This window comes from Notamacropus eugenii, chromosome 2, assembly GCF_028372415.1.
Source record: "Notamacropus eugenii isolate mMacEug1 chromosome 2, mMacEug1.pri_v2, whole genome shotgun sequence".
Taxonomy (NCBI): Eukaryota; Metazoa; Chordata; class Mammalia; order Diprotodontia; family Macropodidae; genus Notamacropus; species Notamacropus eugenii.
In genome coordinates this window covers 406,196,214-406,218,362 of record NC_092873.1, presented here as the reverse complement: position 1 = coordinate 406,218,362, position 22,149 = coordinate 406,196,214, and the positions used below count along the sequence as shown (strand labels likewise).

At 36.4% G+C, this 22,149-nt stretch overlaps 1 protein-coding gene across 2 annotated transcripts in view; it reads right to left on the bottom strand.

Moving 5' to 3' along the window:
* The window catches only part of EFCAB2 (EF-hand calcium binding domain 2), a 107,395-nt gene that overhangs the window by 40,628 nt on the left and 44,618 nt on the right, over positions 1-22,149 (bottom strand). For both annotated transcript variants that reach the window (XM_072647637.1, XM_072647638.1), the window contains exon 3: positions 6,176-6,248. In XM_072647637.1, coding sequence (XP_072503738.1) covers positions 6,176-6,248 — 73 coding nt within the window. The remainder of the gene's footprint in view (positions 1-6,175; positions 6,249-22,149) is intronic.

Sequence of the window (22,149 nt, the reverse complement as noted above, 5' to 3'; positions counted from 1 at the left end):
GAAAAGTCAAGTGGAATGAGCACTGAAAATAGGCCATTGGTTTGCCTAGCACATAGTAAAAGTTTACTGACTGACTGACTGATGGTATACTTGGAAAATCTTAGGGAATCAGCAAAGATACAAATTGAGACAATAACTTTAGCAAAATCGCAGGCCACAAAATAAATCCTCAAAAGTCAACTGCATTTCTATATAATAATAAATAATTATTATAAATAGCAATAATAATCATAAAATCTAAGAAGCAATCACAGAAAGGGAAACCTAATTCCAGATAACTACAAAATGCAAAAAATATCTGGGCATCAATCTCCAAAAGCACACAAAAGATTTATATAGATTTAATTACAAAGTGCTCCTTAAAGAAATAAAGGACAACATCTAAATAGCTACAGGAATACTCAGTGCTCATGACTAGGCCATGTTAAAAGAATTAAAATGACATATGCTATACTATATAATATATATAACTTATTCTACTAAGTTAATTTATACTATTAGTGCTATTTCCATCAAGTTACCAAGGAAATGCTTTATGAAACTTGATAAAATAATAACAAATTTCATTCTGAAAAACAAAATATCGAGAATATCAAGGGAAATGATGAAGACCTCAAAATATATTATAGAGCAGCAATCAGCAAAACCATCTGGTATTGGTTAAAAAACAGAGACTGATCAGTGATACAGACTAGACAAAGGAGAGTCTCAATAACCCAAGGTTTAAGGTAGAAAACAAATTATCTAGGGGAAAAAACCTTTATCTGATAAAAACTGCTGTAAAATAGGCTTAGATCAACACCTTACACTGTATTCCACAATACATTCTCAATAGATAGATGGCCTTAATATTAAAGATCATGCTATAAAAAAATTAAACGAGAAATAGGTCACATCCTTTTCACACCAATGGTTAACAGAGGTATTCCTAACCAAACAGGGAAGAGAGATAATTACAAAAAAATCAGTTAGAGAACTTTGATTACCTGAAATTGAAAAGCTTCTGCACAGACAAAATTAATGCACCTAGGATAGGAAGAGGTCAAGTGGAGAAATTCTTTGTATTAAATTTCTCTAATAAGAGTTTGGTATCCAAGGTATATAAATAATGCATATATGTGTATATATAAATGCATATGTATGACTAATAGTCCTTCCCTAATAGATAAGTAGTCAAAGCATATGAACAAACAGTTCTCAAAAGAATTATTGCAAAGTGTTCACAACCACAAGAAAGAATGCTCCAAATCGTTAATAATAAGAGAAATACACATCAAAATAACCTTGAGGTTTTACCTCATACCTTAGAAATTGATCAAAAATGGCAATAATCAATGTTGGACGGGTTGTGGAAAAATAGGCACACTAATACATTGTTGGTGGAGCTGTGACATGATACATTCATTTTGAAAAGTCATTTGGAATTATGAAAATAAATTGAATAAAATGTCCATACCCTTTGAACCATAAACTCCATTACTGGGTTTACATCTCAAGGAAATCCTTACATAGAAAAAAGTCTCCCAGAAACATCAAAATATTTATAGCAGCACTTTTTGTGATAGCAAAGAATTGGAAACAAAGGAGATGCCTATCAATTAGGGAATGGCTACACAAATTGTGGTACCTGATGTTACGTTATACTACAGAGTTGTAAGAAATAATTTATGAGATAAATACAAAGAAGCATGGAAAGATCTATATGAACTGATACAGAATGAAGTAAGCAGAGCTAAGGAAACAATATACACCATGACTACCACAATGTAAATGGAAAGAACAGCCAACCATCAAAAAATAAAAAATTAAAAAGATCAAGCATGAAAGGACATTCTCAACCTACCTCTTTGTAGAGGTCCATAGGTATTACACATTCTGCATGGTTCTTTTTTGTTGTCATTTTCTGTCTTTAAAAAAAATACTTTTTGTTATAGGAGATGGCTTTCTGGGAGGGGCTGGAAGATGAAGAATACTAGGATATAAAGAGATCATAAAGAGATGGAAAAAGGACCCAATGTACAAAAATATTTATAGCAACTTTTTGTGGTCTCCAAGAACTAGAAACCTAGGGAATGCCCATCAATTGGGGAATGGCTGAACAAATTGTGGCATATGAATGTAATGGAATATTATTGTGCTACAAGAAATGATGAGCAGGTAGACTTCGGGAAAACCTGGAAAGACTTAAATGAACTGATGCTGAGTGAAATGAGCAGAACCAGGAGTTTATACACAGTAACAGCCAGTCTTCCAGGACTGATTTTGATAGATTTAGCCCTTCTCAGCAATGCAAGGACCTAAAACATTTCCAAAGGACTCATGATGCAAAATGCCACCCACATCCAGAGAAAGAACTATGGAGCTGGAACACAGAATGAAGCAAACTATTTTCTTTTTTGTTATGTTTCATTGTGTTTTGTTTTTTTCCTCATGGTTTTTTCCATTCATTATAACTATTCTATGCAACATGACTGGTGTGTAAATGTATTTAACTGAAATGGAAAGGGAGAGAAAATTTAAAATTTATGGAAGCAAATGTTAAAAATTGAAAATAAATTAATAAATTTGAAAAAAGAATACTAGGGATAACTATGATTATGCAAAAAAATAAGGCATCAATAAAAACATTTAAAAAGAAAAAAAAATAGGACATTGGATTTAGCGGTTAATATCACTGGTAACCCTGGAAAGAACTATTTCAGTTGAGTTGGAAGCCAGATTGCTGGGGGACGGAAAGTGAATAAGAGGTAAGATAATAGAAGCAAAAAAGTGTAGACGACTCTTTTTAGAAGTTCATTTGTGAAAGGGAAAAGACCAGCAGCATGAATAGTATCAGCACAAGAGCTGAGCTTAGCAGAATCCATGCTGTAACCTCAACAAATATCCTTTCTCCCCTCTGAATGTCAACCTTCTTTTGTTAATATCAAGTATTTCATATCATTCTAATGTTGAACCTGAGATACCAGTGCAGCCTGAGCCAGGCCTGGCCCACTATAAAGGGTATAATTATTCCTGTGGGAGGTTGGAGTATAACAAAGATTTAGGTCATCAAAGGGTTGATGAACTAGAAGGCCAGGTAGTGCAAGGGGACATCAATGTGTATTCTGAAGTCCTTCAAAAGAAGAGAATAGATTGGGATAGAGAGGAAGACTGGGATCTAGAACTGAACTGAACCCTTTGAAAAAGGCTTTTTCTGGATTAAAAAAATTTTAAGAATTACAAAGCAATTGAAAGGAAATAGATAATTAAAAATTGGTGAGGTTTTTCTTCATAAATCCAAATCTGTGTTTTCTTTGGTGTGGGGAATTCCCAGTATAGAAACCTCCTCCACTGGATAGATAATTAACAGGTCTATAACATATGGTCTTAAAGAGTTTCCCTGAGCACTGAGAAGTTAAATGACATTCCTATGGTCACACAGCTGGTTGTGACAAAATAGCTTCAAAATGCACTAAGACTTTTGGGACCCTCTATATATCAATCCAGCCAAGGGTCAAAAGATAGATAGATAGTAAAAAATGACAATAGTATCCAAATTAATCCACAGACAATGCAATAAAATAAAAAATAATTCAGAGAATTAAAATGATAACATTTGTATTTTATGTTTGGTTTGGGAGGTAATAGGGAACCACTGGAGTTCATGACTAAGGGGTGGTGTATGGTTAGACCTGAGTTTTGTCACTTTGACAGTTAAACGGAAGATAGAGTGGAGAGAGACTTGATGCAGGGAGATCAACGAGCAGGCTATTGCAATAGTTAGTCTGAGAGCATATGAGGATGATGAGGTCTGCACTTGGGTGGTAGCAATGTCAAAGGAGTGAAGAGGGCATATGCAAATGATGTTCTGAAGGTAGAAACCACAGGACTTCACCATGGTTTGGATATGGGGAGTGAGGGATGAGAGATAACACCTTGGTTGAGGAACTATGGTAACTGGATTGCAATGTGGGATTTTGTTGTGGGGGAACCCCCTCCATTTGGCATAGATTGAAATGTTTTTAACTAAAACTCAGAAAAGAAATGGTCTGTGAGCCATGCTGTGGCTGAAAAATTCATCAATACCACCAAGCTGGTATTGAGTCACAGAGATGCTAGGTGGCACAGTGGATAGAATGCCGGGTCTGAAGTCAGCAAAACTCATCTTCACAAGTTCAAATCTTGTGACCTTAGGCAAGTCACTTAATCCTATATGCCTCAGTTTCTTCATAGTAAAATGAGCTGGAGAAGGAAAAGTATCTTTGCTTAGAAAATCCCACGTGGAGGAAGAGTCAGACAAGACATGTGAATGTGAGCTCCTTGAAGACAAGGACTGATTTGTCTTTCTTCTCTGTGTCTCTGGTATTTGGCGCCATGTTTAATACATAAATGATTGCTGACTAACTAAAATATATAGTGCCTAAGAGTTATCTAAAAGCATTTTCAGAAGTTAAGTGACTTGCCCAAGGTCACGCAACCACTACGTCAGAGGTAGAACTTGAATTCAGATTTTCTGGCTCTGAAATCAGGACCTTGAAGTCAGTAAGTAAATCAACAAGCACTTATTCAACACTTACTGTATACCTGGCACTGTGCTAAGTATTGAGGATATATATACAACTATGCCCTCAAGGACCTTAAATATTAATAAAGAAAGTCAACATATATGAGGAATTGGTGACCAGGAAGTTATAGGGTATGGGAGGAATACAGGCATGATCACAGTGGCATGGGATAAGGATGGCCAAGAAGTATCGTGGTGGATGGATCTTTGTCCAGGCTAGACAGGAAGAATGTTCACCAATTAAAAGCCCAGAGTTCCAGGGTAGGAATCTGGAGCTCAGAAGCATAACCAGAAAGTACTTGCATTTCTCTTACTTTTTGCGATGTGAAACAATCATTCATATGGCTGCTATACAGTTTACAATTCTTTTTAAAAACTGTTTATATCCTTTGAGCATTTGTCAATTTTATTCTTATACATTAATGTTAGTTCTCTGTATATTTGAGCTATCAGGCCCTTATCAGAGATATGCAAAACTTTTCTTCCCAATTGGCAGTTTCCTTCCTTATTCTGGCTGTATTCTACTTATGTAAAAGCTTTTCAACTTCAAAGAACTGAAATAATATGTTTTATCTTTTGTCACTGTCTCCACTCCTTATTTGGTTAAGAATTTTATCCCTTAGTCATAGCTATAAAAGTCACCCAATTTTGTTATTTTTCAATTTTTTTATAGTATGACCTATAAAATTGGGGTAAGGTATCCATTTTGAACTTATTGTTATATATGATGTAACGTGTGGTCTAAACCTAATATATACCAAATTGATTTCCGCTTCCCCAGCAGCTCTTGTCAAACAAGGAGTTTTTCACCCCACTAATTTACATTCTCAACTGTGTTGAATATTGAATTAACTGAGTTCAGTGATTTCTGATACTTACTTATCCAGTTTATTCCACTGATCTACTTTTCTACTTTTTAAACAATAGGTCCTATAGCTTTAATGAATACTGTTGGGCATGTATATACATATATATGCATACACATACATATGAAATTTTAAAACAAATTAAATTATAATACAAAGCTTTTTTAACTTCTATAGAAATTAGTCTGCATCACATCATTTAGTTCTTAATGATATGCTAACATGTTATTTGCTTGTTATTTCTTGTGTACTTTACTCTTATCTCCCAAAATGCACTGTAATCTCTTCTAAAACAAGAAGTATCTTATCATCCAAACAGCACTTAGCATGGTGCTCACTACATGGTAAATGCTTAACAAATACTGATTTGTTGATTTTAAAGTTTTATTGTTGACCTCTCTAAATCTGGCTTCCCCTTACTATAAGAGAGGAAGTGTGCTATTAAAAAAATATTTATTTACAAGACAATAATAGCTTACATTTGTATAATGTTTTATAGTTTACAAAGGTTTTTTTTATTTGTTATCTCAGATGATCATCATGGCAGTTCTTTATGAGAGAAAAATAAACGGAGGGCCAGATAGACAAAGTCTATCTATAGACTATCTATCTATAGACAAGGTCACATAGTTTATAACTGGCTGAGCTGGAACTCAACAAGGCCTTCTGACTCCAAATCCAGGATCTTCCCCTGCCCCTTATACATATAACAAGTATTTTCAAAGACTTAAAACCTCTGAGACAAAATCTTTTTAGGCCTACTTACCTCTGCAATCAAGTCATGCAGTTCTCCTTCACTCGGGCAGCAGCCTAATGATCTGATAATTGTACCAATTTCTCTGAAAAATAAAAGGAAATCAGTTTGTCATTTAAATAAAAAAACAAACCTTTGAGAAAGCAAGTTGTCCGCCTTTTCAAACAAACATCTTGAATTTGACTTACTAAGTTACAGACAGATTGAAATTTGCATTGGTGGAAAAAATACCTACATTGATTTATGAATCCTTAAAGTTGGGAAGCTAATATGTGTATGTGTGTAACATACACACACATATGTATGTATACACATGTATATGTGTGTATTTGTGTATGTGTATATATATTAAATTTATATAATATATAAATTAAATTAGTTATATGTGAAATATGTGCATTAGTTAAATAAATATTATTTAAATTAGTTAAATATTAATATATTTATTGTGAATTATATGCTTACGTATGTATAAGTTGCTCAAATATTTGGGAATCCTTAAATGAAAACTATGGACAACTATAACGACATAAAGGAAAACAACTCTGACTGACTTAAAAACTCTGATCAAGGCAATAACCAACCTGATTTCAGAAGAACAGTAACAAAGAGTGCTTCCCCCCTCCTTGAAGAAAGGTGATGGGCCAGAGATACAGAGAGAACCATGCATTTTTATACATGGTCCGTGTGTGAATTTGTTTTGCTTGGTTATACTTATTAGTTACAAGGAGAGTCTCTATGTATGTATGTATGTATGTATGTATGTATGTATGTATGTATGTATGTTGGGGTGGGGGAGGTATTTACAGGGAGGAGTAGTTGATGGGTAGTGATAGTAATGCAAAAAAAAAAGAAAAGAAAAAAGTGTCACAAACATTTTTTAAAAATACATAGAAGACAGTTCTAAGAAGAAAACTAAGAGTACCACAAGGATTTAACATGTAAAGGATCTCTGCACCAGATCCAATTCAGTTTAACAAGCAATTTCCAGATACAAGCAGAGTACTGGAACCTCCATACCTAGGTGGAAAAAGAATTTCTGAATTTATTTATTAACCAATCTTACTAACAAAATTAACTCAACTTTTTTTACTAACCCTTTACTAACACCAAAAAACAATAAAATCTTTAAAATTCTAAAAAACAATACAAAGAAGAGGGCAGAAGAAAGTTCAGACAGGAGCACAGACAAGCAGGGCAGTTTTGTTACTACTCTGTGTGTGTGTGTGTGTGTGTGTGTGTACATTCACACAGACACATACACACACAAATATATATGTAATTAAAATGAACTACAAAACAGAAGTTGGTAGTTGCTTTTTCTGTTCTTTGTATTTCAAAATATTCATATTTATCATATGACATAGAGGTATCTAGGGGGCACAACAGAGCGCTGGCAAGGATTCAGGAAGACCTGAGTTCAAATCCATCCCCAGATACTTATTAGCTGTGTGACCCTGGGAAAGTCACTCAATCTCTGTTTGACTCAATTTTCTCAACTGTAAAATGGGGACAATAGCTGTCGTGAGAATGAGATGACATTTGTAAAGTAATTTTGTAAAGTGCTTCGCACAGTGCCTGGCACATAGTTTAACACTATATAAATGATTATTCTTTTCTCTTATTAAGTTTACAATAAAAAATACTTTTTAAAAAATCTATGGAAAATTTGGAACTCGTGCAAATGAAGGTTGAAATTAAAAATAAATAAATTTTTTTAAAAAAAGAAGGAACTCCTTGGGAAAAAAAATCTATGACTAGGTCAATCAGTGTGAAATGTCCTTTACTTCTCCATCTCTATGCCTCTGCTCATACTGCTCCCTAGGTCTATATGGCCCAACCTCTCTTTACCTGCTCAGGTCTCACCTAGGGTGTAAAGTTCAATTTGAATACCACCAGAAAGTTTTCCTGAACCACTCTCTCCCCAGCTGAGAAGGTCATTCCTCTTAGGAACTCACGTAGTCATGTCATGGGTCAGAATACCCACTGATACACTCCTTGCCTATCTCCTAAGGAATAGTCTCCCATTGCCAATATGGCAGAAATTATAATCTTGCCCAAATTACTCTAAATATTTGGTGCTATACCAGTCAAATACCAAGGAAATATTTCATAAACTTAGATAGTGACAAAACATTTTGGATAAATAAAATGGGAAGATGATGAGTTTTGTTGTAGACATGCTGAGTTTAAGTGCCCAGTCTGAAGTGCCCACTAGGCAGCTGGTGATATAGGACTATGCCCACAAGAGAGATACTATGGTTGGATGGATATGGGAGCCATCTGAATAAATACAATAAAACTGGGAGCTGATATAGCCAGAAGACAGAGAATAGGGATTGAAAGGAAGAGGGCGCAGAACAGAGCCCTTGGGACAGCCATGGTGATAGAACAGGACACCGCAGCAAAGAAGACAAGGATGGAATGGTCACAGGTAGAAGGAGAACAGGAGAGAGTAACATAGCAAAGGCACTTCTCTGGGTATCCAGAAGGAAGGGCTGGTGAATAGCATCAAATTCTACAGAGATGTCAAGTATGGCTCTGTATACATATTCCTTATTCCCAAGACATTATTTATAAGATTTAAAAAATGGTAGATTGGGGAAGGAAAGGTATCACTGTATATTAAAAGGAAATCCAGGAACCAAAGCAGAGTGAACATCTGGGAAAAGATCAATGGAGGGGAAAAAACAAAAATAACTTTGTCATCACAAATTACTAAAGGATACCTAGAAAAGAGGTAATAGATGAGAAGTTTGGGAAACATATCACAAGCCTGGGACAGAGAGAGGTGAGGAACTTTGATTATCCAGACACGTGCTGGCAATTTCTTTCTCTGCTGAAAGCAGAGCTACTAATAACTCCTTGGCTTCCCTTCACGATGCTTTCATCTTTCAAAAAGTGGAAAAACCAACAAGGGAGAGATTCTAATCTGGATCATATTCTCACCACTAAGAAAGATCTAGCTGCTAGGGTAGAAATTAAGGGACTTTGGGAGGTGGGAGTGAAGAATTGTGATGGAGGAGAGGACACATCTGCGTGTGATCTGACATGCACCCTGGATTTAGTGAAGGGATGGGAAATTCTCAAAAATGGAGTTTTAAAGACAAAAACTGAAAAAATATCCATTAGGAGAAAGACAAGAGTTATCTCAAGACATTAAAAAAATACATAAAGAAGATGTTAAAAGGTCAGGTACCAGAGAATGAATACAAAAGTGTTGCATGATCCAGTAAGAATATAGTCAAGTGATCTAAATTTTAGGATATGCTAAAGTTGTTAAAATGAGGTAAGGACAACAACAACAATAAAAAAAAGATTTGGGTTTGGTTTGGTGTTGAGGGTTTTTTGTTTTGTTTTGTTTTGTTTTTTAGCTGTTTAAGAGGAAAGAGGAGAATCAAAGAACAGCCAGGACCCCTGCTCAGGATAGATGATGTTTATAAATGACATCAGAGAGAAGGCAGAGTACTCAGTTCATAATTTTGCTCCGTTCTCTTAGCCAAGAAGAATAACCTATGGGATAGGAAAGGGCAGAATAAAAAAGGCTCCTAGGTACCAATTCCAGCATCTTAGATCAGGGGTATGATGGATGGGGCATGGGGGGGAGGGGGAGAATGTGCAGTAGGATATACTTTTAAATTTAATCTGCATTATTAATATTTTCAAATCTAGGCGACTGAGAAAACAATATATAAACCCTGATTTGTAGTGTTTGTTGATTTTCTAAGGGAAAATGCTCACACTGAAAATATAACAGAGAAGAGCTATCTCTAGAACACTCCTGCCCTAGATAAATAAGGAGTGCCTAGCTACCCTTGGTGAATCCAAGTCTCCCAGATGAACTAGAGAACTCTGTATAGTCAAAGAACTTATGGATATTTGAAAGATCATGGATAAGAGGAGAGATATAAATGGAACTGCGAAGGACCAAATGCTTTGCAGATTTTCAGAAAAGAGTGTTTAAAACTGTAGGCCAAGGAGCTTCATGTCTACTCCTGGCAAAATTCTAGGAAATTATTCTAGAAGTACTATTCTTCTAAAAAGTTTTTATTAAAGTTAATGAGTATCTACAGACAGAAACAGTGATCACAACAGCCAGAATGGTTTTATCAAGAATAGGTTCTATCAGACAAGTTTTATTTCCTTTTTAGGTTAAGATGATTGTCTGAATTATGGAATGCTACAGATAAAGTTAATCTACATTTTTGCAAAGGATTTAATCAATCTTCCCCACCATGGGGTGGGAAGCGGACGATGAAGATCTATGTACTAGAAGGCAGTTCAATCTATTCAGAGCTGGCTGGATGGTCAGAGAGATCAGCACAAAATTAAAACAAGGGGAAGTGGGATGGTCAAGAGCTTGAAGTCCATGTTCCATGAGGTTCAGTTGAAAAGAAGTAGGAATATTTAGCCCAGAGGGGCATCACAGCTCTCTTCAACTATTTAAAGGGATGTCATGTAAAAAAGGCTTCGGACCTGTACTGTTTGGCCCAAGAGGGCAGAACCAAGAACAAGAAGTAGAAGCTTCAAAGAAGTAAATTTAGGTTTGTCAGGAAAAAAAACTGCTTAACAAATTGAGCTATCCATAAGTATGGATCCTCACTCAGAGTCTGGAGGACTATTTGCCAGGAATGTGGTAGGAAGAACTCCTCAGGACACTTCCAACTATGAAATTGTGTGATTATGTGAAACAGAATGAGGCCATGGGATTTAGCAATTTATCAATTGCTGGCAAACTTGGAGAGAACTGGTGAGTGACTGGGTTACAGACACATTGCAAGGGGTTGAGAAGCCTGTGCGAGGTTAGGAATTAAAGGAATGAATGGAGCTGACCCCTTCTCAGAGTTTGGCTGTCAAAGGGAGAAGTTATACAGGATAACTGCTGGAAAGGATGATGGTAGCATCAAGTGAAGGATTTTTAAGGATTTTGTTTAGTCGTTTTTCAGTCATGATTCATTCTTTATGACCCCATTTGGGGTTTTCTTGGCCAAGATACTGGACAGGTTTGCCATTTCCTTCTCCAGTTCATTTTACAGATGAAGAAACTGAGGCAAACAGGGTTAAGTGACTTGACCAGGATCACACAGCTAGTAAATGTCTGAGGCCAGATTTGAACTCAGGAAGAGAAGTCTACCTGACTCTAGGCAGTGTTCCCCCTCGCCATCCATTGTACCATCTAGATGTTCTACTTCAACTGGCAATTTAGGAAGGAGATTAAAAGACTCTGGACTTTAGAGGACTAGTGATAAGGATAATGGGTCACTAACAACTCTTTTTGAAGAATAACAAAGAAAAAAATGAGTTTAAATTTCATAAAATTGTTAGACCTTTTTGATTATCACTCTAAGTATAATGAATATTAGAAGACACTACCAAGAAAGGCAGTAGAATCTCCTTGAAAATCTTTGAAAATAGCAGAGGCAATAATCTGTTTCATATAGTTTGCTGTTAATGTTATTATTAAAAATAATAGTTAGCATTTGTATAACACCTACCAGGTGCCAGGCACTGTGCTAAGAGCTTTACCAATTATCTCTGTTGATCCTCACAGTAATCCTTGGAGGTAGGTGCTATTACCGTTCCCATTTTCAGATGAGGAAACTGAAGCAGGCAGAGGTTAAGTGACTTGCCCAAGGTCCTACAGCTAGTAAGTACCCGGGGTCAAATTTGAACTCACGGCTTCCCAGATTCCAGGCCCAGCTTTCTATTCACTGCAACACCCAGATGCCTCTAGGCTGCATGCTCAAGACTGGGAGAGTTGAACCAGATGAGATCCTGGAGGCTGACTCAGCTAAATGATGATATACTATAGATTGGGGCTAGACTTGAGATGTTTTTGCAGCAGAGTACATCCAGATAAGGAACTCCCTCTACCTATACAGGTAGGTATGTTGGCACATTCTTTGCTACATATCCTAAGGCAAAGAAAGGTTAGATGATGTGCTGCCCAAGGTCACACAGTCAGTATGTGTCATGGACGGAATTTAAACCCAGTGCTTCCTAGCTCCAAGACTAGCTTGATACATCCTTCAGCAGTTGCCGTTTAGTGGTTCACAAGCCGTTTCAGTCAACAACAATGGTCCAGGACACAGGGGAGGGAACCTGTGGCCTCCAGGCCACATGTGGCCCTCTAGATCCTCAAGTGCTGCCCTTTGAATTCAAACTTCACAGAACAAATTCCTTTAATAAAAAGATTTGTTCTGTAAAACTTGGACTCAGTCAAAAGGCTGCACCTAAGGACCTAGAAGGCCACATGTGGCCTTCAGGCCACAGGTTCCCCACCCCTGGTCCAGAGGATTCATGATATATTCCTTAATGACACTGTTAGCAGTAAATAATTACAGAATATTATAAGTAGTATATTATATTACTCCTGGGGTTCACAACTTTTTTTGTTGTTTCTGAAAGGGGTCCATCAACCAAAAAACGTTGGGAACTATGATAACCTTCATAATCAAAGAAAAAAACATATTCTTCACATCTTAGCAACCAAAACCAAACAGCAACAATGTAAAAGAAGAGTCTCTCTGACATTATAATCAAATATATCTATATTAACAGGATCTTTATTTCTACAATAATCCACGCCTCTGTTCATATTTCAACAATCCCATTCAAAATAAAATTACTTAGCTATGATTTAGTTCTCAGATTTATACTGTAAATACTGGTGACACAGTAGCATTGCCTCCCAATTTGCCTGAAATCTAACAATTGGTGACCAAGTAAACTATAATTAAAAACTAAAAACCGGTCAACCCTGGATGTCACCTTTCAAACCTTCTACCACACTTCAAGGAGAATCCAAATGGCAGGTAACATTAGTAGGCCTCCTCTGCAAGTAAGAAGGACAACATGAAAACCATTCTTCCTTCTTTCTCCAAATGGCAGCGAGGAAAATTCTGTGAGCTGCTCCATCCTGTAGAAGCTTGGTAAATACTGATTCTGTGATCGACTCATGCTCAGGACTGTGCCCAAGCTGTCGAGAATGAGCAGTGACCAACTGTCTAGAGCTGAGTATCAGTTCCTCTATTAAGTTGCCAATCTGGCCTCTGACCAAAAAGGGGGAGAGCTCATTTAGGCAAGTATTATCCAGCTTCAGTTAGATGAGCATATTGATCAATAAAATAGTTATGTAAAGATTGGCTATCAAAGAAAAATATATATAAGGGGAAATGAAGAAGCATGGTTTAGCTTACTAAATTCCCACAGATTCTCAGGATTTTTTTTTAAGGATTAATGGAGTGGGATGAGTTTGTTTTAAGATGTCACTATGCACTTGAGTTCTAACCCCGAGACAGATAGAAATACAGGGATTTAGAGCAATAACAAAATTGTCCCATGGATCCTCTTATTCATTCTCCCTTCTGGGATTCGAGGGCAAAGAAGAGGGAGGGGTCAACAATCCTATGATCTCTACTCCCACTATAATTGTATTGCCAGGAGCATGGGGAAGCAGCAGAAGGGTGCCAGGTGGGTCCTGAAGAACTCCAGATGGTAACTGAAGGGAGCTGGGAGCCCAGCCAGTCCAGAAGAAATCTTACTGCTCACTGTTTAGCCCCAAGAATAAGACAGTGGGGGGGGGGGGGGGGGGGGAGAAGAGAGAGAGAAAAGAGAGAGGAATAGAGAACATGGGAACAACAGAAGCCAGAAAAATATTAAAGAACTTGTTTGAGGGAGACATCAAAAAAAGTCTAAAATGGAAAAAAGATAAGAAAGGGGGGGAAGTTCAGGACAGGGGAAAGATGGGAATGACAACAAAAAGGTAAAAAAGTAAAATACAGAACACATTAAAGCAGAGAGTAAAATAAAGAGAAATTAAACAACTGAAGTATGTTTATTATGCAACAAAAGATGAAAAAAGGAAAAACAGAACTTTTTTTAAATCAAGAAATCCACATGCTATATTATAAATAAATTAGCTTATTTTATTCCACAAACTGGGATTTTTAATTAAAGGTGAATGTTGAAAATGAGACCAAATCAATTTTTATTTCATAGGGAATAGAAACTTATTAGAGATCAAATATATTAAAGGTTGGAAAGAAATTCACTTTTAAAAATTCTAATAAACAGAGTCAGCCTGGTGGTATAGTGAATAACAGAACTGACCTTGGAGCCAGAAAGATCCTGCTCCTGCCACACACTGGCTCTGTAACCCTGGGCAAGTCACTTGACCTATTTTCTCAGTGATTTCAAGAACCTCCTTCTTTAAGAACTATATACTGCAGAAGTACTGAGCTGCCTCAGTATACAAAGTACCAAACCTGAGATCCATACTCTGGTAAATATATACACATATATGCATATGTGATACATGTATTTTGTATAAAACATAGGATAACTGAGATGGAAGGTACATTAAAGACCACTGAATATAATCTGGGGCCTGGAGAGTTTATGACTTGCTCAGTCATACAGGTAATAAATATCTGTGGTAGGATTTGAACTCAGGTCCTCTCACCTCCATGCCCAATGTCCCTTGGTCCTGAGCCATTCTGGAAGAGGGCAGAAAGGAAGGACAGAGAAGCAGCAAGTGGAAAATCAATCACTACCTATGTAGTCTGTGGTTTCCGATTCCTCCACTCCTACCTTCTTTCTGTACAGGCTATTTTCCTGATCAGCTGTTTCTAGTTTGTCAGTATTTTTATCAGACATTCAATTCTCTATCTCTACTCCTTAAACAGGGATCATAGGATCTTTTGCGACATTTGAGAGCTTTTCAAATGCTTTCTCTTACAGAGAGCCAGTGTTCCAGTGGAAAAAACATTGGGCCTGGAGTCATGAAGACATGAGTGCAAATCTGCCTTCAGACACTTATTAGCTGTGTGACCTTGGGCAACATGTTTAACCTGTCTGACTCAGTTTCCTCAGCTGTCAAATGGGTATAACAATAGCTCCTACCTTTCAAGGTTATTGTGAGGCCCACGTGAAATAATATTTGTAAAGCTCTTAGAAATTTGTTCTGCCTATCTTATTCAACACAAACTATTACTTTTAAGGGTCCTTGGAAACAAATTCTAGGGCCCGTTTCTCTTGCATTATGCCTCCCTGCTCTCTTCGGATCCTAACTTGTTGTAAGGGGATTTCTCTTATGTAAACAAATATACACAACTGTAAAATGAAAATCACAACCCCTACTTCCAAGGGTTGTTGTGAGGACCAAATGAGTTAATATTGGTAAAGCCCTGGCACACATAGTAGATGTTATAGAAATGCTAATTCATTCCCCTCTTGTATTTAGCACAAAATAGCTTTTTCAACTATTAAGCATTTCAGTTTAGGAAAATTTTGTAGGCTAAATGAAAGGCAATTATTTCATTTAAGTAATTTAGGGCATTCATTTTAGACCTGGGGTCCAACTTGGGCATCTTTTATATTTTGGTTACTGGATTTCAGTATAATTATTTTTTTTAATATTTCAAGAAATGGATTTCAAAATCATTGGTTTCCTTTTAATTCCACAGGAATGTTATTGATATCGCTAATTAAATTTTTAATTCAAATTTTTATTTATTTATTTGAAAAGTCCATAGGCTTCACCACATTGACAGAGGGATGCACCACACACACACACACACACACACACACGATTAGGAACCGCTGCCTTCGGAGGCGTCAGGATCCACAGAGTAGTTTCATTTCTATTGTCTTAGTGCAGAGTTCTCTGTTACATTTTGCTCAGTGGAAACAGTAATAAAGAAGGATTCCTTGTTGCACCAGCACCATCTCTCCTGCAGTCCCTGAGATACGAGCTAAGTTCAAGTCAGAACAAATGAGTCACAATCAGGTTGCTTCAAACAATGGCATCATCTTTTAATTTAGAACAGCATTTGGATCAGGGTAAAATTTCCGCCCTGATAACTGGTTCCTGGAGTACTTCCAAGGCATTGCATGTAGGATCAGCATTGGAACACTAGGTGGAGACAGCACCGCTTGGATGCTTGAGGAGGCTCCGGTGATGCAAGAGAGCACATGCCACAAACAGCCGCAGGCCACAGGCAGCCCCATAGGGTGAAGGTGCTGGGTTCTGTGCCTGCTGCTAAGAATCCCCTTTCCCATAGGCCGCACCAGGGCAAGCTGGAGGACATTCTAAAGCGTTCATTAGTTGTCTAGGAGGGAGACCAAAGCCAAAATGGAAAATGGTCTGTTTTTCTTTTTTTGCAGATTAGACTCAATTTGGCAAAAACATGAAATGAAGACAGAATGAATACATTAACAAACATTAATTAAGCACCTGCAATGTACTCGGACATCTGGACTGTCTGTCTTGTTCAACACAAGCTATTACTTTTAAGAGTCTTTGGGAACAATTTAAGAGCCCTCTTCTCTCCCACATTAAGCCTCCCTGATACCTTCTTTATCCTAATTTATCTTAAGAGGATTTCTCTTGTGTATAAATATATACAGCATAACCCTACCCTCCTATAGAAGTGCAACATTCCTCTGTAGCAGAGAAACACTGGCACCCACCAAGGAATGAAAACAGGCCATTGTTCTCAGCACCAGAGGTTAAAGTGAGGGGTGGGGAATCTGTGCAGTAGAATCTGAATATTAAAAACAGACCTGAAGGTGAACCAACTCTACTGGAAATAATACTTTGGTGCTTTGAAAAATCCATGCTATTTTTCCACATATTCAGTGAAAAATAATTATTGCCAAATGAGTATAGAAAAAAATTTTAAGCTTGCCCTACTGGTAATATGAAAATATGTTTGTGTGTGCTTAATATCCATTTTAGATTACAGTTTAACAAAGCTTTTCTTATAAATACTCAGGAAATGGAGTATTCTGGTTAATAAGTTATGATTAGTTTATATTGAAGAGTGGCATTGAATCATGAAATGATCTCTACAAGGCAAGCTGAAAACCAATCTCATTATTTTATAGATATAGCACAAATACGTACATATGTGGATGTACAATTATCTATCTACACAGATACCTATATCTATTGTAGTATACACATCTCTATGATGCTGTTCGTTGTTTAGTTGTGTTCATGTCTGACTCTTCATGACCCCTTTTGAGATTTATTTGGCAAAGATACTGGAGTGGCTTGCCATTCCTTCTCCAGCTCCTTTTACAGATGAGGAAACTGAGGCAAACAGGGTTAAGTGACTTGCCCAGGGTCACACAGCTAGTAAGTGTCTGAGGCCAGATTTTAACTTGAGAAGGTCAGTCTGTCTGCTTTTCAGGCCTCATGTTCTATCCACTGTGCTACCTACATCTATGTGTGCATATGGGTACATATATTTATGTCAGGAATTAGTAACCAATAGATTATGCTTATGTACCCTTAACGTATATATTATTATATTGTATGGTATTATTCATTAATATATTATATTATAATTTGATGTCTATAATATACAGAGAATAAGAATGTAGTAATACAATAGGGCTAACATTTATTTACATAGTGTTAACTATATGCTAGGCACTGTGCTTAGTGCTTTAAAAATATTTTCTCATTGTTATCTTCACAACAACCCTGGGAGGGGAAGGTGCTACTATCATGTTCATTTTACAGATGAGGAAACTGAGGCAAACAAAGGCCCAGCATTCTATCCACCGCACCACCTAGCTGCCCACAAAATACACTTTACCCCAAATCTAATACGAAAATAAGTCATCTTTTGATAATTCAGAAGATATTCCAGGAAAAAGTGGGGGGAAAAAAACCATTAAATTTAGAGCCTCAAGACCCAAGTTCAGTTATCTCTTACTAACTAACGTATATGATTCTGAGCATTTCTGTTGGATGCTAGGGGAGGCTCTGGTGATGAAAGAAAGCCGTACAACAAACAGCCAGAGGCCACAAGCAGCCTCTTAGGGTGAAGGTGCTGGATTCTGTGCTGGTGCTAAGAATCTCCTTTCCAATAGTTTCCTCATCAGGAAGATGGGGATAATAATATACTTTTTATCTTAAAGAATTACGACCGTTAAGTGAAATAATCTATCCAAAGCATTTTATATATTGTAAAGTGCTATTTATATGTTAGCTATTTTATAAAATACAAAATTATCACTATATTAGATATGAAGATAGAGTTAATAAAGAACACCAGTTGACAAAATTAACAAATTAATTAAATCTTATTTTCTATTGAAATAACTGTATATAATAAATATGCATATACATATCTACTCCATCTTCCTTTTTTCTATCCACTCCCACTTCCACTGTCTACCTACCATTCTTTGTTATCATCAAGACTTATATAAAATTCCTGAAATAAAAACACAAGGGCCATAACTGATTCTTAAAATAAAATGTATTTTCCAGAGGACTGTTTAAAAAAGTGTGCTAAGGTTTTTAAGTATTACTTATGCCTCTTATATACTCACAGGCAGACGCTTTCCTGAAGAGCTTTAAAGGCAATTTACATAGAACCACAAGAAAAGTTTAGGATCAGTCAGATTTATACTTCTGTAACAGAATTAAAACACGTTGATTTCTAGAAATCTCCTTTTAAGATCAATTGCATGCAACTTCTATCAGCATGCTATGAATCTGATTTTCACTGTCCTTGTTCCCAGCAAAGGTTTCTAACCCAGTCATGCTATGAATGCTCCCAATCAGCAGATGGATCATTTTATTAGCAAAAGGAGATAAACATTTTCATAAGTGATGGAATTTTAGACACTTTCAGCAAAATCTAAAGGAAACATATCTTCTCTAGGTAACTGGCTTGTTAAAGATCATGATCAACATTTCTTTCTATGACAGTCTTCTAGTAAGAGGAAAAAATTCATCTTGTGACTTTAGCTTTGTACCTCATTTTTTTAAACCAAAAATAGTGTTGTGCAGCTTGATTACCTCCTTATTCACCAGATTTGAGTACAAATGACTTTTGGCTGTTTCCCAAAGTTAAATCCAACATCAAAGGAAAAGCTGGCATAATTGAGGAGTTTGTTAAGTATTTTAAAAGAATGTGCTATAGATTCTAAAGTAATTCCAAAAACTATTTGAATTTATGAAAGAAAAATCACTAAATTGTTTATATCCTTTGACCCAGAGATCCCACTATTAAGCATATACCCTAAAGAGGATAAAGAAAGGTCCCATGTAAAACAAAATAATCATAACTGTAATCTTTGCAGTAGCAAAAATTGCAATGAAAATGAGTACCCACTGATTGAAAAATGGCTGAACAAATTTTGGTATGTAAATATAATGGAATATAATTATGCATAAAAATGACAAGATTTTTTTTATTTTTGAACTTAACACATATCATATATGTGTATACAGAGACGGGGGAAAAAAGTTTGTATAAAAATGTAAATCTCCACTATGTACAGCTTGGGTTTTTTTTTTAAATATATAATTTAACATGTGACTTTTTAAACCTTCTTAAAATTATTTTTTTCAATTATCAAGGATTTTTCCCTCCTTCCCACTTTCCCCTCCCCATATTGAAAAAAAAGAAAAAACAAATCCCTTGGCAACACAACAAAAGTCCATATTGGCTACGTCCTTCAATTTCTCATTCTGAAATCTGTCCATCACCTCTGAAATCATAACTGATCTCCGAACTGATCAGAGTTCTTATGTTCGCTAATATTGTTTGTTTTTAAAATTCAACATGTAGTTTTCAAAGTCTTAGTGCCCGTCTGTGATTCTTTCTGGCTTTGTAATTCTGTAAATTTTTTAAATGCTCCCATTCCTCTATATTTCTTGGAGGGGAGAAGAGAGGAAGCTAAAAATTTGCCAAACATTGTGCTAAAGGGGGCATAAGAGGGATGTAAACAATTCAGTTCTGCTTCTTAAGAGGCTCATCCTCTTAATTGGGGTCAATAGTACATATCGAAGAGTTCAGCTTCAGGGAAGATGGCCAGGGTCAAGGGTGATGGATTTAGAGAAGAGAATAAGACACATGTATCTTCATATGCAGTCACTGAGTGAAATTGTTTTGATTAACTAGGCATATTTGTGACAGGAAAGTTCTTATTTTTTTTTTTTTGCAATGGGGTGGATGTGGAAGGGAAAGAAAAGGTTTCTATTTATTTTGAAAAATAGAGAGGTGGGGTGGGAACGTTACAGATGTGAAATGTTTAGTGCACTTTCAGATGAGGTTACTACTAGTTTTACTTAAGTGTTTTGCCATGTTACAAGAGACCTCTCACAAAGTGGGAATAATCTGTGAATGTGTAGAATGTAAAAAGAAAACACATCAATAAAACTTTTTTTAGAGCATCATTGGAGGACTTGGAGGACTAGCAGTCCAGAACGATACAGTTTCAGCAATGGCCAATGTCTTAATTTCTTGTGCTTAACTATATTCTTTGGAATAAAGGAAGGTTACTCTTTGATAGGAAGAGTATAAACTAACAGAAAACAATAGAGATGCAAAAAGAGAAAAAAGAACATCCACAAAGCATTTAAAATACACAGAAGAAAACCAGAGATGTTCACAAAGGGACACAAAAAAGACACTGTTTATTACCTTGCTAAATGTCACTTACACTTTTTAGAAAACAAACTATATAACAAATTTACTATTTCTTGCACAACCATCTATTTTTTGTGTTCTTTATATTTTGGAATGCTAGCATTTCTGGATGATTGAGCAAAAAAAAATTTAGGATTTTTTTCTTCTAAAGAAACTTAATGGAGCCATGGTGGTCAAAGTCCTATAGGTGTGTCATTCACTACTCTCCTTCATCTACTTCATCTAACATAAAGCTAGGCTTTATGCCCAGTGGCTCTGTTCCTCAATTTGCCAGCCTACTTGGCTTTGTTAACTTGGCACTCTTAATGATTTCTTAATTCCTGCCTTGCCTTCTTGTCTCTATCCTTACCTGCATGACTAACGAAGTGCTTCAGGCTCCTGGCTCACCTCTTTAGCTTCATCCAGGTACATGCCTGCTATTTATGAACGACAGTCTTTCCCATCTTCCTCAGTTTCAAGTACTTGGTGACAGAGCCAAGATCTACAAAGATCCTAATGGTCTAGAAATGTAAAGTACTACCCTGCAGTTCAATATATCAATTTTACAAGTACAAGACAAGGAAGCTATGACTAGCCAGTAGTTTGTCTAAAAAAGATCTGAGGGTTCTGGTGGATTGCAAGCTCAGTGTCCTAGGGTAGCCAAAAAAGGAAATGTGATCATCTTAGGTTGCTCTAAGACAGTAAGACTTAGTATATGGCACTTGGGGTGGATAGAGTGATGTTCCCACTACTGTAAGCCTGGATCAGATACCAGGTGGTTGACTATTTCATTCTGAGTACTACACTTTAGTAAAGACATTGAGAAGTTGGAATGTGACCCACAAGGCCTTGAGATCATGCCACCTATAGATCAAACTGAAGAACTGGAACTGAGGATAGTTACCCAGAACAAGAGAGGACTTGGGAGCGACGTGATGGCCCCTTTAAGCATTTGAAGTAATTATACAGATGGGGGATAAAATAAGTATAATCTTTATTATTGTTTCTGATTTTTAAATTATTATTAATAATACTTAAATTTTCTTAATGTGTGTGAGGGAATGTGACTGACTACCTGGACAACATTTTTTAACATTTCCTGCCTTCAGGAAGCTTATGCTCTACTAGGAGGGAAAGAAAAAAGAAAAGGTTATTTTTGTTCATATTTGTATCACCACTGCTTAACACAGTGCCTGGCACATAGTAAGTGATTAATAAATGCCTGGCAACTGACCAATCAACCATCTCATTAAAGGCTCAGGAAAGGATGAGAAACCATCAAAGAAGACAGAAAAGGAGACTAGGAGGAGAACCAGAAAAGCATCTAGAGACAAAAAAAAAAAAAAGATTATTCTACAGAAGGGGATGATTTAAGATGACCTATGAAGAAACAAGTTACCCACCCAGTAAAAGAAAGGAAATGGATTCAAGATGTCAGTTATGACATTTTTTTTTGATAAGGCCAATACATGAATCTGTTTTCCTTGATTATGCATATTTGTTACAAGGATTTGGGGGAGTTTTTTTCCATTTTGGTGGAGGGGGGAT